This window comes from Mytilus californianus, unplaced genomic scaffold, assembly GCF_021869535.1.
Source record: "Mytilus californianus isolate M0D057914Y unplaced genomic scaffold, xbMytCali1.0.p SCAF_3, whole genome shotgun sequence".
Lineage (NCBI taxonomy): Eukaryota > Metazoa > Mollusca > Bivalvia > Mytilida > Mytilidae > Mytilus > Mytilus californianus.
Window position 1 is genome coordinate 64,303,938 of NW_026262679.1, and position 13,356 is coordinate 64,317,293.

At 34.3% G+C, this 13,356-nt stretch overlaps 1 protein-coding gene across 3 annotated transcripts in view; it reads right to left on the reverse strand.

Annotated features, from left to right (window-relative positions):
* LOC127733121 (zinc finger protein 474-like) overlaps nt 1–13,356 on the reverse strand; it is a 70,350-nt gene that overhangs the window by 42,213 nt on the left and 14,781 nt on the right. For all 3 annotated transcript variants that reach the window (XM_052242428.1, XM_052242427.1, XM_052242429.1), the window contains exon 3: nt 6,893–8,132. In XM_052242428.1, the coding sequence (XP_052098388.1) occupies nt 6,893–8,132 (1,240 nt within the window). The remainder of the gene's footprint in view (nt 1–6,892; nt 8,133–13,356) is intronic.

Below are 13,356 nucleotides of genomic sequence, written 5' to 3' on the forward strand. Positions count from 1 at the left end.
GTGGAATTGCAGAGGCCTTTAATTTTTTTCTTCCTCTGTGCCAAAATCACATAAAATATTTAAGGATCAGGATCAAAATCTTCAAAGCCGAGCTTGGATTCCCACCATCTTTTTCTCCAAATTGAAATTATGGCGTTTAAATATGCAGTGATTGCAGTCATCACTATATCTGATACATACTGAAATGATATCAATTTGCTGTGATGTCAATTCAATAAAAAGAAAAATAATTTTGAAGAAAGCATCATTAAAGGACAATATATGCATTCAATATATAGTTTTAGTCATGTTACTAATTTGTAAATGTCATGCCTTGATAATCCCTTGTGTTGTTACAGTTCTGTGTATCTATAATATTTTTTTAAATAATTTGCAAAAACACTAGTAAAACAGTTAAGAGTGTATACACTGAAATGATTAGCCTGCTTTGGTGATCAAGATTGTTTGGTATTATGAAAGTCTTTATGAAAAAGGTTTTATCTTTGATCAGTTTTTACTACAGCTATCACATTTATCTTACATTATCAATGATCCATACATATGAGGTCAAGGTCAGATGAACCCTACCAGACAGAAATGTACTGTACACCTAACTGTTCAATCAAGTTCCGTTTATTCCATACATCTTTTCATCAACTCTCAACCAGAGACTAAATGACATTAAATTTATCAACTATAGGTCATTGTACAGGCTTCAACAATGATCAAAACTCATACTGCATAGTGAGCTATAAAAGGCTCCGAAATGACAAATGTTAAATAATTCAAACGAGAAAACTAACGGCCTGATTTATGTACAAAGTTGACCAATGAATCATGAAAATTAACTCTTCCAAACAGTCATCTACAAGTACCAATCATTTAAAAGACTAAATATAGTTGACCTGCTTTTAGTGCTCATAGCATCTGACAAATGGGTTTAATGTGGACATAAAAATATGGTACCCAAAGGAACTTATTTTAAATAAATCAAATATAAACAGCAAGAACAATATTTTTCTGGATTTAGATATTTTAGTTTGACATGTACACAGGAAACTACACAAAAATTTATAACATTAAAGGAACAATTTTTCATTCCCTATTGATAATTTTCTTTTTTCAGACTGTACCTGTAGAAAACTTATTATAAACAGGATAGTACATCCTTATTTTTAAGGTGATGTTGTTTACCTAGCTCGTAAATTTAGATACGATACCCGGATCCGGGTAAACTTATAGATCCTTTAAAATAAACTTACTCTAAAATGTTACCAATTCAACACTGTATTAGATCATTGAATATTATTTTTATTTGTATAAATATTGATTTTGTTATCAATAAATTGAAAATAAACTAAATATTATTATTAGACACATATATATGTATATTCATGGTCCTACAATCTGTCGATATCTATATTTTGACATTGCACATGGTTATGTTTTTCTCTGACTGTGAATGACGTCTTTCAACTTAATCTATTGGATTATGGATGTGCACTGATTGATATTTTAGTCTTAGATACATGATTGTTTTATTACTTGTTATTGGCTTTGAACTAGCTTTCAGTAACTGCTAGTACTCTCAGATCTGTACTTTGTGTCTTTTGTGTTTTTGTTAGGGTTTTTTGTGCTTTGTATAGATCTGATAAGTTAAGACCTTTTCAACTGATATTTATTGTTTGTAATTATGTTGTACTGTTAAACCAATGTCCCAGGTTAGGGTGAATTTTTGGAGCCAGTAAACTTATCCTGCCAAATTCTGTATTTGTATGTCACATTTCAGGGGCCTATAATTCAGTGATTGTCGTTTGTAAGTGTATATCATATTTGTTTTTCGTTTATTGTTTTGTATATAAATTAGGCCTTTAGTTTTCTAGTTTGAATAGTTTTACATTCGTCAATGAATTTCCGGGTCTTTAATAGCTTACTATCATCACAAGTATGCGGTATGGGTTAAACTTATTGTTGAAGGGCTTTGCTTGAACTTCTACATATATGTTGTAAAATGCAAAATCACAAAAATTTGATAAAAATCTTCTTTAAGAGAAATAACTCCAATAGGGAGTCGACTGATGATTTTAGCCATGTTGACTTATTTGTAGATTTTGTCTTGGTGATCATACTTGAAGTTTCTCTCAATCTATTATATAGTTTTCAAGATAATAGGCAACAAGAATGTGTCCATAGTACATGGATGCCCCACTTGCACAACTTTTACTATGTTCAGTGGACTGTGAAATTGGGGTCAAAACTCTAATTTGGCATTAAAATTAGAAAGATCATATCATAGGGAACATGTGTACTAAGTTTCAAGTTGATTGGACTTCAACTTCATCAAAAACTACCTTGACCAAAAACTTTAACCTGAAGCGGGACAGACGGACGAATGAACGAACGAATACAGACCGAAAAACATAATGCCCTTCTACTATCGTAGATGGGGCATAAAAATGAATAACTAGAGGCTCTCAAGAGCCTGTGTCGCTCACCTGTATTTACTGATGCTTTGGAAATCATGTAAAATAAGGTTAAAATCATAATTAATAGTATTAGATATTAGATATTATAATGATATCTAAGATAATAACAAAAAACTGCAAAATTTTTGTAAAATTACTAACTCAGGGGCAGCAACCCAACAACGGGTTGTCGGATTCGTTTGAAAATTTCAGGGCAGATAAATCTAAATCTGATGAACATTTTTGCCACCTGTCAGATTTGCTCTAAATGCTTTAGTTTCAGAGATATAAACCAAAAACTGCATTTTACCCCTATGTTCTATTTTTAACCAAGTTGGCCATGATGGTTAGAAGGCGAAGTCATCGGACAAATTATTCAAACTAGATACCCTAATAATGATTATGGCCAAGTATGGTTAAATTTGTCTCAGTAGTTTCAGAGAAGAAGATTTTTGTAAAAGATTACAAAAATTTACGAAAAATTGACTATTAAGGCCAATAACTCCTAAAGGGGTCGACTGACAATTTTGGTCATACAACTTATTTGTAGATCTTACTTTGCTGAACATTATTGCTGTTTACAGTTTATCTCTATCTATAATAATATTCAAGATAATAACCAAAAACTGCAAAATTTCCTTAAAATTACCAATTCAGGAGCAGCAACCCAACAACAGGTTGTCAGATTTGTCTGAAAATTTCAGGACAGATAGATCTTGACCTGATAATCAGTTTTACCCCATCAGATTTACTCTAAATGCTTTGTTTTCAGAGATATAAGCCAAAATCTACATTTTACCCCTATGTTCTATTTTTAGCCTTGGTGGCCATCTTGGTTGGTTGGCGGGGTCATCAGACACATTTTTTTAAACTAGATACCCTAATGATGATTGTGGCCAAGTTTGGTTAAATTTGGCCCAGTGGTTTCAGAGGAGAAGATTTTGGTAAAAAGCTAACAACGACGGACGACCACGAAGACGACGACGGACGACAAGTGATGAGAAAAGCTCACTTGGCCCTTCGGGCAAGGTGAGCTAAAAATGGGTAAAACGCGTCATTTAAGGGGTGTCTTCCTTCATCTTGGATTTTGAAATAGCAGATAACAATCGTTCTAGATCTTTAAGGTAGTATGTAATTCATGTGCAAGACATTTCATGTTAACATAGAAAATTATGTGTTCTATCTTATTTTACGGCTGTATTTTACAAAAAACATTTTGTTTGATTCATTTTTTTTTAACTTTGCCACATAAGGGGAGATAATTCAGATAATGTAACTTTTATATTAGAATGTGTTGTGAATTTTCCTATTTGATTTAAGAAATAATTCTTTCATGCCATGCTCTATGCTCATTTTAACATGGGTAGGCATTATAATTGTCAATATCTTTATACAGAGTGTTAACGAGGTGTAAAACGTTAACAAATATAATGCCTACCCATGTTAAATGAGCATAGAGCATGGCATGATAGAATTATTTTGATTCTAATGGGAAAATTTAGAACTTTTGTACTTCGAAGGAGACCTATAATATGCGTTCAAAATGCATCCATTTTAATTTGATGAACTCGCTGCCAACACATTTTAGAAAATCAACCGTTTCACGATAAACAAATGAACAGATACATGTAAACTTACTTTTAGAATGATTTTATTTAATTTTCTAACAAGAAACTACAAAAAAAATGTCCATCTTGGTTTTCGACGTTGTTCAAAACACAGCTGACGTTGCAATTTCAATTGTCACGTCAATCACGTGCAGCCCATGTTTTATTGGAATTAGAACATGGCTTTGTTTCCAAAGGGAAAGAAGAACCTCATATAAGAATATATATATGTAGTAAGAAAATGAGTTCGGTGACTGCATTTTTTCTTTTTCTTATCTGAAAGCATATTATTAGAACTATATCTTTTCATATTTTATCTTAAAATTCTATGGTGTAGTATTATTTTTATCACACAAAATTAGGTTTTCCATGCATAATATATATACAAAATCTGACAATTTTGCACAACGCTATTAGCGTGAAAAAAAGCCAGGGGACCCATACTTTTATTATATTTTTGAAAGAAGCATGACATTTTGACAAATTATTAAAATATTCTATAGATTTAAATCTAGATCCCCCATCTACCTAATTAAGGGCAATATAACTTCTAGGCAGTATGAAGATTTCAACATAGCCCCTATTTGATTTTCTCTATCTATACATATAGCAGTTTTCACAAGATAAAAGACAAAACTTGCATTCTACCTTGATGTTCTATTTTAAGCCATGTCTGTTATGTTTGTTGGTAGGTAGGGTCATTGAACATGTCTTGATTGTGGCAAAGTTTGGTAAAATTTGGGCCAGCAGTTTCAGAGTTGAAGATTTTTGTAAAAGTTGACGTACAATGTAGGACGAAGACGGCCAATGGCCGTCATTATAAGAAAACCTCACATAGCCTGTGGGCCAAGTAAGCTAAAAAAATCCTGAACGTTGACCAATGAACCTTGAAAATGGGGCCTAGTTCAGCCCAAACCTTGGTATCAGAAAAAGACATAACCACAAAACTTAACATTTACCAGTGCCAGAAACCATGAAAATGAGGTGCAGGTAAGATGAACCCTAGCAGATGGACATGTACACACCGCAATCCTTTGGATTCCTTCCATTCACCATATACTAAATTGATTTGAAAAACTTTCGTCATTTTGAAAACCTTTTCGTAAATGACGAAAATGACGAGCGCTAGCAAAATCACTGTGATAGTACTGAAAATCAATGGGATTCATTCTTTTTTTCTTTATCTTCCATCTATAGATACAGGTTTAATTTATAAACAAGTATTATAATATAACTACCACTGATGACAAAAAGGTAAAGGTGAAAGCTGCAATTTATAATTTGAAAATGGAGTAAGTTTTTAGCTGCCAGATGATATCTTTTGAACCATATATGTCAAACCTTTCCAAGCAGCTTGAAATCATCATTTGGAAGCCCAGGAACCCAAATGATTATAAGGTCAGTAGGTCAAAGGTTGTTTTACAGACAATATTGTATGAGCCATAAATTAGATTATTTTGTTCCTTGTGGTGAAAGTGACCATTATTGTTTTTGGTTTTAGATTAATCTCTTTTGAACCAAACATTCAATCATTACAATTTTTCAAAGTATGATAATTTCACTTAAGAAGACCTTGTTTTTCGTTCATTATTTTGTTCATAAATCAGGCCATTAGTTTTCTCAGTTGAATTGTTTTACATTTGTCATTTTGAGGCCTTTTATAGCTGACTATGCAGTATGGGCTTTGCTCATTGTTGAAGGCCGTACGGTGACTTATAGTTGTTAATTTCTGTGTCATTTGGTCTCTTGTGGAGAGATGTCTCATTGTCAATCATACAACATCTTTATATTTTTATACTTATTGATTTTGATGTCACTTTGAGGGAGCAATTAATAGACTGAATTAAGGGCATAACTTGCTTTCTGAATGACTGTTTTTCTACCTGCTCCAAAAACCTAGCATGAAAATTACCATTGGATAGAACAAGACTCCTAATTGTTTTTTGGTAAAGTCAAAGGACAACGCCAAAGTGCATCTATGAAGAGACTAAAATATGGGAAAGGTTAAAGGTCAAAGCAGCAATAAAAAGACAATATTTCCTCAATTGAGGTCCTCAATAAAATATGATATGTTGATGTTGATTTTATACATCATTAATATATTTGTTTAACACTGTAAATTGTTAGATGTGATTTCAAACTTTTGACACAAATTTGCATACAGTAATCTCTACAAGATACATTTGAACAGCAAATAATATGCATATATGGTGTCTGTTTATTAGTTTCTGAGAACTAGCAGCAAACTTAACCTTGCACACTGACTTGTTACAACGATGCCAGGAGAACTCAAATAATGACATCCTTTATAATGTGCTGTTACACCACTGTCCCAGTTAAGGGAAAGGGTTGGGCATCCAAAAAACATGTTTGACCTCAACATATTCTGAATGTTCAAAGTCAGAAGCCAGTAATTCAGTGTTTGCAGTTTGTCACTGCATATCATATTTGCTTTTGTTTTTTGTTCAGTTTTTGAATCAGGACTTTGTTTTTCTCTTTTGAATTGTCTCACATTTTGTCATATGTCTAGAGCCTTTTAAAGCTACCTAAGAGGTATTTGTCTTGCTCATTGTTGAAGGCTGTACAGTGACCAATAGTTGCTTACATTTACTTCATTTGGTCTCTGGTGGATAGTTGTCTCATTGGCAATCATACCATATCTCCTTTAATATTGACAAATACAAACTGAAAATTAAAACTTCAAGAGGATACTTATTTAAGATGTGTCGATTTGACCCTGGTATACTTTTGATATTCACAGATCTTGAATGAGTTGTATTTTACATGATTATCATATATGAAACCTCCATTTTCAATTAAACTTTCAGCTCAATTGCTTACCTTGTAACTGTTTTTCCAAAGTCTGGTTTTTTTGGCAATGGCCGTCTTCTTTCCTTTGGCAATCTATTATTTTCTATTTTCCATTTTTCTAAGCACTGTGGCTCATGAATAGGAAGGGATTTTGTTCCAAATTCCCTTCCACATATATAGCAAACTACTGTTTTAGGTCCCTGCATCGCTGTTACTGTCTTTGATTCGGTTGGTGTGTTATTCAAATTATTTCTAGGGGCGTTATTATCTGTGCTTGCAGCTTGACCTATTTTTGGCTTGCAAGACTTCTGATGAACAGGAAGACGGTCAGGAGCAAATGTCCGACCGCAGTTTTCACATGCCAAGAGTTGAGCTTGACTACTTGTCCATGCTGCTTCATTTAATGCATTCACATCTAACTTTCCACCAGACTGCAATACCTCTGGCTTTTTAGGTAAAGTGCGTCTTTGACCTTTGGGCAATTTTTCATTTTCTATTTTCCATTTTTCTAAACATTGAGGTTCATGAATTGATAAAGATTTTGAACCATACTTTTGTCCACAAATGTAACATAAAACAAAAGTTGGCTTCTCAGGGGCCACATTCTTTTTTGTGCTTAATTCTTTATTACTTTCCCTACTTTGAGGATTCTGGCTAGAAGTGATTGTTGAAGAACCACCAGGGCCTTTCTTTACACCACCTGTGGCTTTACATGATCGTTGATGTACAGACAGTCTATCTGAAGCAAATGTCCTACCACAACGGTCACATGGTATCAACTGAGACTGTGCACTCTGCCATGCAGCTACATTCATAGCATCCAAATCGTAACTTCCATTGCTAGAAACAACCTCTGGTTTTACTGGTAACTTTCTTCTCTGGGCTTTTGGTAATAATTCATTTTCTTTTTTCCATTTTTCTAAACATTGCGGCTCATGAAATGAAATAGAAGCTGTGCCAAACTTTCTTCCACAAATATAGCATAAGACAAAATTTGGGCCAGGTGGTACCTTTGCTTTTGGCAAAGTTTTATTTGGTGATGTATATGTACCCTCTCTTTCAATTCCAGGTGCAGATAAATTTGGTGAGGGTCTTGAACCTGAACCACCTGTGTTTCTTGAGATTGAATTCCTTTTCATGTCGACTTCTCTCCTTGTACTTTGTTTTTCTAAGTCAACTGTATTATTTTTATCAATAAATTTTGGAGCATTTAAAACTGCTGTTTTAGGGCGAAGTTCCTCCCTTCCAGAGTTCTGATTTTTCTTTTTATCTGAAAAGTAAATGTTAATATAATAGACAGTTTCTATAGGTTGCACTTTGTAAATACAGCTGTTTCTCAAACCACGCCTCTTTTGGGGAGATATATAATATTCATAGATATGTTAATTTGATAATGTACTGGTTCCCATTTATGATCTCTGTGTTTCATCTCATAGAGACATCACTTGGGAATGTAACCAGTACAGAAAAACATGGTAGCGCCTAAATTTTAATTCTTAGGAGGTCCAAATATGAAGGTAAGGGTTGTATAGCATTTTAGTATAAGTTTAAACTCATAGAAGTTCAGGGCATATAAATGTTGAAAATATGCCGCACAGCCCTATATTTTGACCTTTGAATAAAATAGTAGTGCATATAAACTTTCAGTTCTGGGATATTATTTTTCACGAAACTTCATAGTAAAAGTGTCACAGTTTTAGCTGCAAGGGGAGTTCCTATGGGAAATTGCATTGTCTATATTTACAGAATTGCAACCTATAAAGCCCATTTTTTCTTCAATTTTCTAAATTTTCGTATGAATATTTCAAATTCTACTTGTCATAATTTTTACACTGTAGAAAACAGAATCAAAGAGTGTTGCTTCATGATAAATTACTACATCATATTCCTATAGTAACAAGATTTTTTTTTAGCGAACTTGCAAACAAGTCCCCCCTTCCCCCCCCCCCCTTTGAGCTGAATTTAAGGCAGATATGGCTTTGCACATTTTCATGAGAACACTGAGAACAACAACACTAACCAGGAATAAGGGTTAGGTTGCATGTCTGTTACAATAGAAAGCAGAACTTATGTTTCTTATTCACCTACACAACAATGTCAAAAGTTTATGTCAAAAGAATATTTTTTTTTAATTCTTGTTCAGACAAACATACTTTCAGACATAAGTTATGGCGTGATTGTCAGTTTGGAAAGAATTCCACTCAAATTGATGCTAAGGGCTGTCTTAAACTTGCAGTGAGGAGAGTTATTTTGCTCCGTGTTGAAGGCCTCACTGTGACTCTGAGATGAAGAACAGCAAAAATGCTCTGTTCCTATGCATTTTTGTGTTTTTTGCTGTGCATGTACTGATTTCGTATCATGGATGGATACCCACATCCTTCTTTCCTATTGCTGGTTTCTCTTTATCTGTTATAGTATTCTGTATTCAAGATATTTGAGAAAATGCAAAAATAAACAATAAAATCTTCATTTATGGACAATAACTCCTAAAAGAAACAAGAAATGATTGTAACAGGATGCTGTTACGAAGTCTCCCAAACGAAGCTTCCATAATTCGTCATTCCCAGGGTCGCCTTACATCACCAAGTCCAGTGAAAATTGGTTTGGTCCAGTAAAGTTATATGCATTAGTGATGCCTTGGGACTGACTCTGGTTATCATTCAAATCTTCTTGACATGACGAACAGGAATATATATGGTTTAGGGGTGGGGATCTCGACCATTTACAAGATATTAGATCATTCAGGGTGGGGGACCCCTGGGGACTGACCCTATATATCATTCGAATCTTTGTGACATGACGAACAGGAATATATATGGTTTAAGGGTGGGGATCTTGACCATTTACAATATATTAGAACTTTCTCAAATGGCAGGGAGTGAGGGTGACCCCTGGGGACTAATACTTTACTTCATGTAATGTGCTGTATCATGACTAACCAGAATATATATGGTTTAGGGGTGGGGATCTTAACCATTTACAAGATATTAGAACTTTCTCAAATGGTATGGGGTGGGGGTGACCCCTGGGGACTAATACTTTATTTCATTTGATGTGTTGTATCATGACTAACCAGAATATATATGGTTTAGGGGTGGGGATCTCGACCATTTACAAGATATTAGAACTTTTTCAAATGGCAGGGGGTGGGGGTGACCCCTGGGGACTACACCTTCATTTCATTTGATGTGCTTTATCATGACAAACCAGAATATATATGGTTTAAGGGTGGGGATCTTGACCACTTACAAGATATTAGAACTTTGACAAATGGCAGGGGGTGAGGGTGACCCCTGGGGACTAACCCTTTATTTCATTTGATGTGCTTTATCATGTAGAACATTTTCAATTATAAAGATTGTGCCTATCACTAACAATTTTCAAGTTATAATTATTTGAAAATAAAAAAAAATAAAATCGCATAGGGTTCTATAGTAAACCCCTCCCTTCTTTTGGCCCCTCAAAGTACCTCTTTTTAGACCCCAATGCACAAACGAAACCCTGATTGCACCACTAGGCATGTTAGTCTAACATATTGTGAAACCTTAAGTAAATCTGACAACCTGTTTTGGAGAACGGGTGCTGACAAGTTCATTTAAAAAAGTGGCAGAAGAGGAAGAGGGAAGAAGAATAATAAAAACTAGATTTGTAATTGCGAGCAATAACGGATGGCACCCTCTTTCCCCCATTGCCATGGTAACGGCAGCCATTTTGAAAACTTTAAAGTCAAAGAGGGCATCTTCACATGCCAATTAACATTATTGTAAAGTTTCATTGAGTTTGGAGCATTTTGAAATTTTGGACATTTTTGCTGCTTCCATGGCAACGTCAGCCATTTTGAAAATTCTGAAGTCAAACTGCAAATCAGCACATGCCAGTTACCATTTCTGTGAAGTTTCTTTGAGTTTGGAACACTTTGATTTTTTTGCATTTTTGCTGTTTCCATGGAAACGGCGGCCATCTTTTACCATTCCATAGCAAGGTGCACAACTTCATATGGGGGTCCTCATTATAGTTGAGTTCCATCAACATTGGTCCGTTCAATTCCGAGAACTAGCGCGGACAAAAATGTGTGGAAGAATAACTAGAGGCTCTCAAGAGCCTGTGTCGCTCACCTGTATTTACTGATGCTTTGGAAATCATGTAACATAAGGTTAAAATCATAATTAATAGTATTAGATATTAGATATTATAATGATATCTAAGATAATAACAAAAAACTGCAAAATTTTTGTAAAATTACTAACTCAGGGGCAGCAACCCAACAACGGGTTGACGGATTCGTCTGAAAATTTCAGGGCAGATAAATCTGAATCTGATGAACATTTTTGCCACCTGTCAGATTTGCTCTAAATGCTTTAGTTTCAGAGATATAAACCAAAAACTGCATTTTACCCCTATGTTCTATTTTTAACCAAGTTGGCCATGATGGTTGGAAGGCGAAGTCATCGGACAAATTTTTCAAACTAGATACCCTAATAATGATTATGGCCAAGTATGGTTAAATTTGTCTCAGTATTTTCAGAGAAGAAGATTTTTGTAAAAGATTACAAAAATTTACGAAAAATTGTTAAAAATTGACTATTAAGGGCAATAACTCCTAAAGGGGTCGACTGACAATTTTGGTCATGACAACTTATTTGTAGATCTTACTTTGCTGAACATTATTGCTGTTTACAGTTTATCTCTATCTATAATAATATTCAAGATAATAACCAAAAACTGCAAAATTTCCTTAAAATTACCAATTCAGGGGCAGCAACCCAACAACAGGTTGTCAGATTTGTCTGAAAATTTCAGGGCAGATAGATCTTGACCTGATAATCAGTTTTACTTGCTTGTCAGATTTACTCTAAATGCTTTGTTTTCAGAGATATAAGCCAAAATCTACATTTTACCCCTATGTTCTATTTTTAGCCATGGCGGCCATCTTGGTTGGTTGGCAGGGTCATCGGACACATTTTTTAAACTAAATACCCTAATGATGATTGTGGCCAAGTTTGGTTAAATTTGGCCCAGTGGTTTCAGAGGAGAAGATTTTTGTAAAAAGCTAATGACAACGGACGACGACGCCGCCGATGCCAACGACGGACGACGGACGCCAAGTGATGAGAAAAGCTCACTTGGCCCTTCGGGCCAGGTGAGCTAAAAATAAGAAAAAAAAGAAACGTAGAATAACAATATGTCACCCCAACTCCGTTGAGGGTGCCATAATAATAATAGGGAAAAAGAAACAGAGGAAAAGCAATATGTCACCCGACATTGTCGATTGGGTGAAATAATAAAAAAAAGAAACGGAGGAAAAGCAATATGTCACCCGACATTGTCGATCGGGTGACAAATTGTCGATCGGGTGACATAATAAGAACTGAGCAAAAACAATAAGTCTTCCCAAACAAGACTTAATTACGTCATTTTGGTAGAAACGGAAATGGGAACATATTCTGAGTATTTCTGCCCCATCAGATTTTGTTTATCTTATACAGTTTCCTAGACAATAAATAGCCAATTACTCTCATTAAATATTGTAGCCATATGTTTTACTTTTAGTCATAGTAGCCATGTTGGCTGGTTGGCAGAGATGAAAAAAAAACAAAAAAAAAACACAAACTTTTTAAATAGCCTTAGAAGGTCTTAGAATATTCTTAATATTGAGAATGGAAACGGGGAATGTGTCAAAGAGACAACAACCTGACCAAAGAGCAGTTAACTTTGGTTGAAACTGGTTCAGTGGTTACAAAAAAGACATTTTTTTTTAACTTAAAAGTGTACAACAACAGAAGCAAAGTGATGGCAAACACTCACATGGTCATTTGGTGAAGGTGAGGTAATGATCCAATAAACATCACAATTGCCGCAACGACCTTGACCTCTGTGAAAGTGTCCTCAAAATCAATATGGTCTTCTTTAGGGACATTTTCAAACTATGCATTTTATTGATTGAATGTTTGGTTAAAAAAATATTATCCTAAAACCAAAATCAATCCAGATCTTTTTCACTCCAAGGGGCAAAATGATCTGGATTTAGTGGCTCTATTTATAGCTGCAAAAAAATACACAACTGAAGATATGAAATTTTGCAAGTCACATCAACTTTCCATCTGCTTTATTGGATATGTAAATTTTCATTAATATCAATCTTGTCTTTTCACTTCTTTATCTAGCATTTAAGCAACAACAAATTTCTTGGATCTTTACGGAATATAAATTTGAATCAGGGTAAACAAAGATCATATATCTAAGGCAAAGGTACAATTACCATTTTGCAAAGATTAAACTTTCAAAAACAGAAAATAAGGCAACTATAGATTATTACAATTTAAAATGGTATGATATTTTTTACCATTGGAATTTTGAAACACTGTAAATTAAAGTAAAAGAGAATTGTTATGGAAATTTCTCAAAGTTTATATAAAAATAAAGAGATGTGGTATGACTGACATAAGACAAGTACCCACCAAAGTTCAAATGAAGTGGATGTAAGCAATTACATG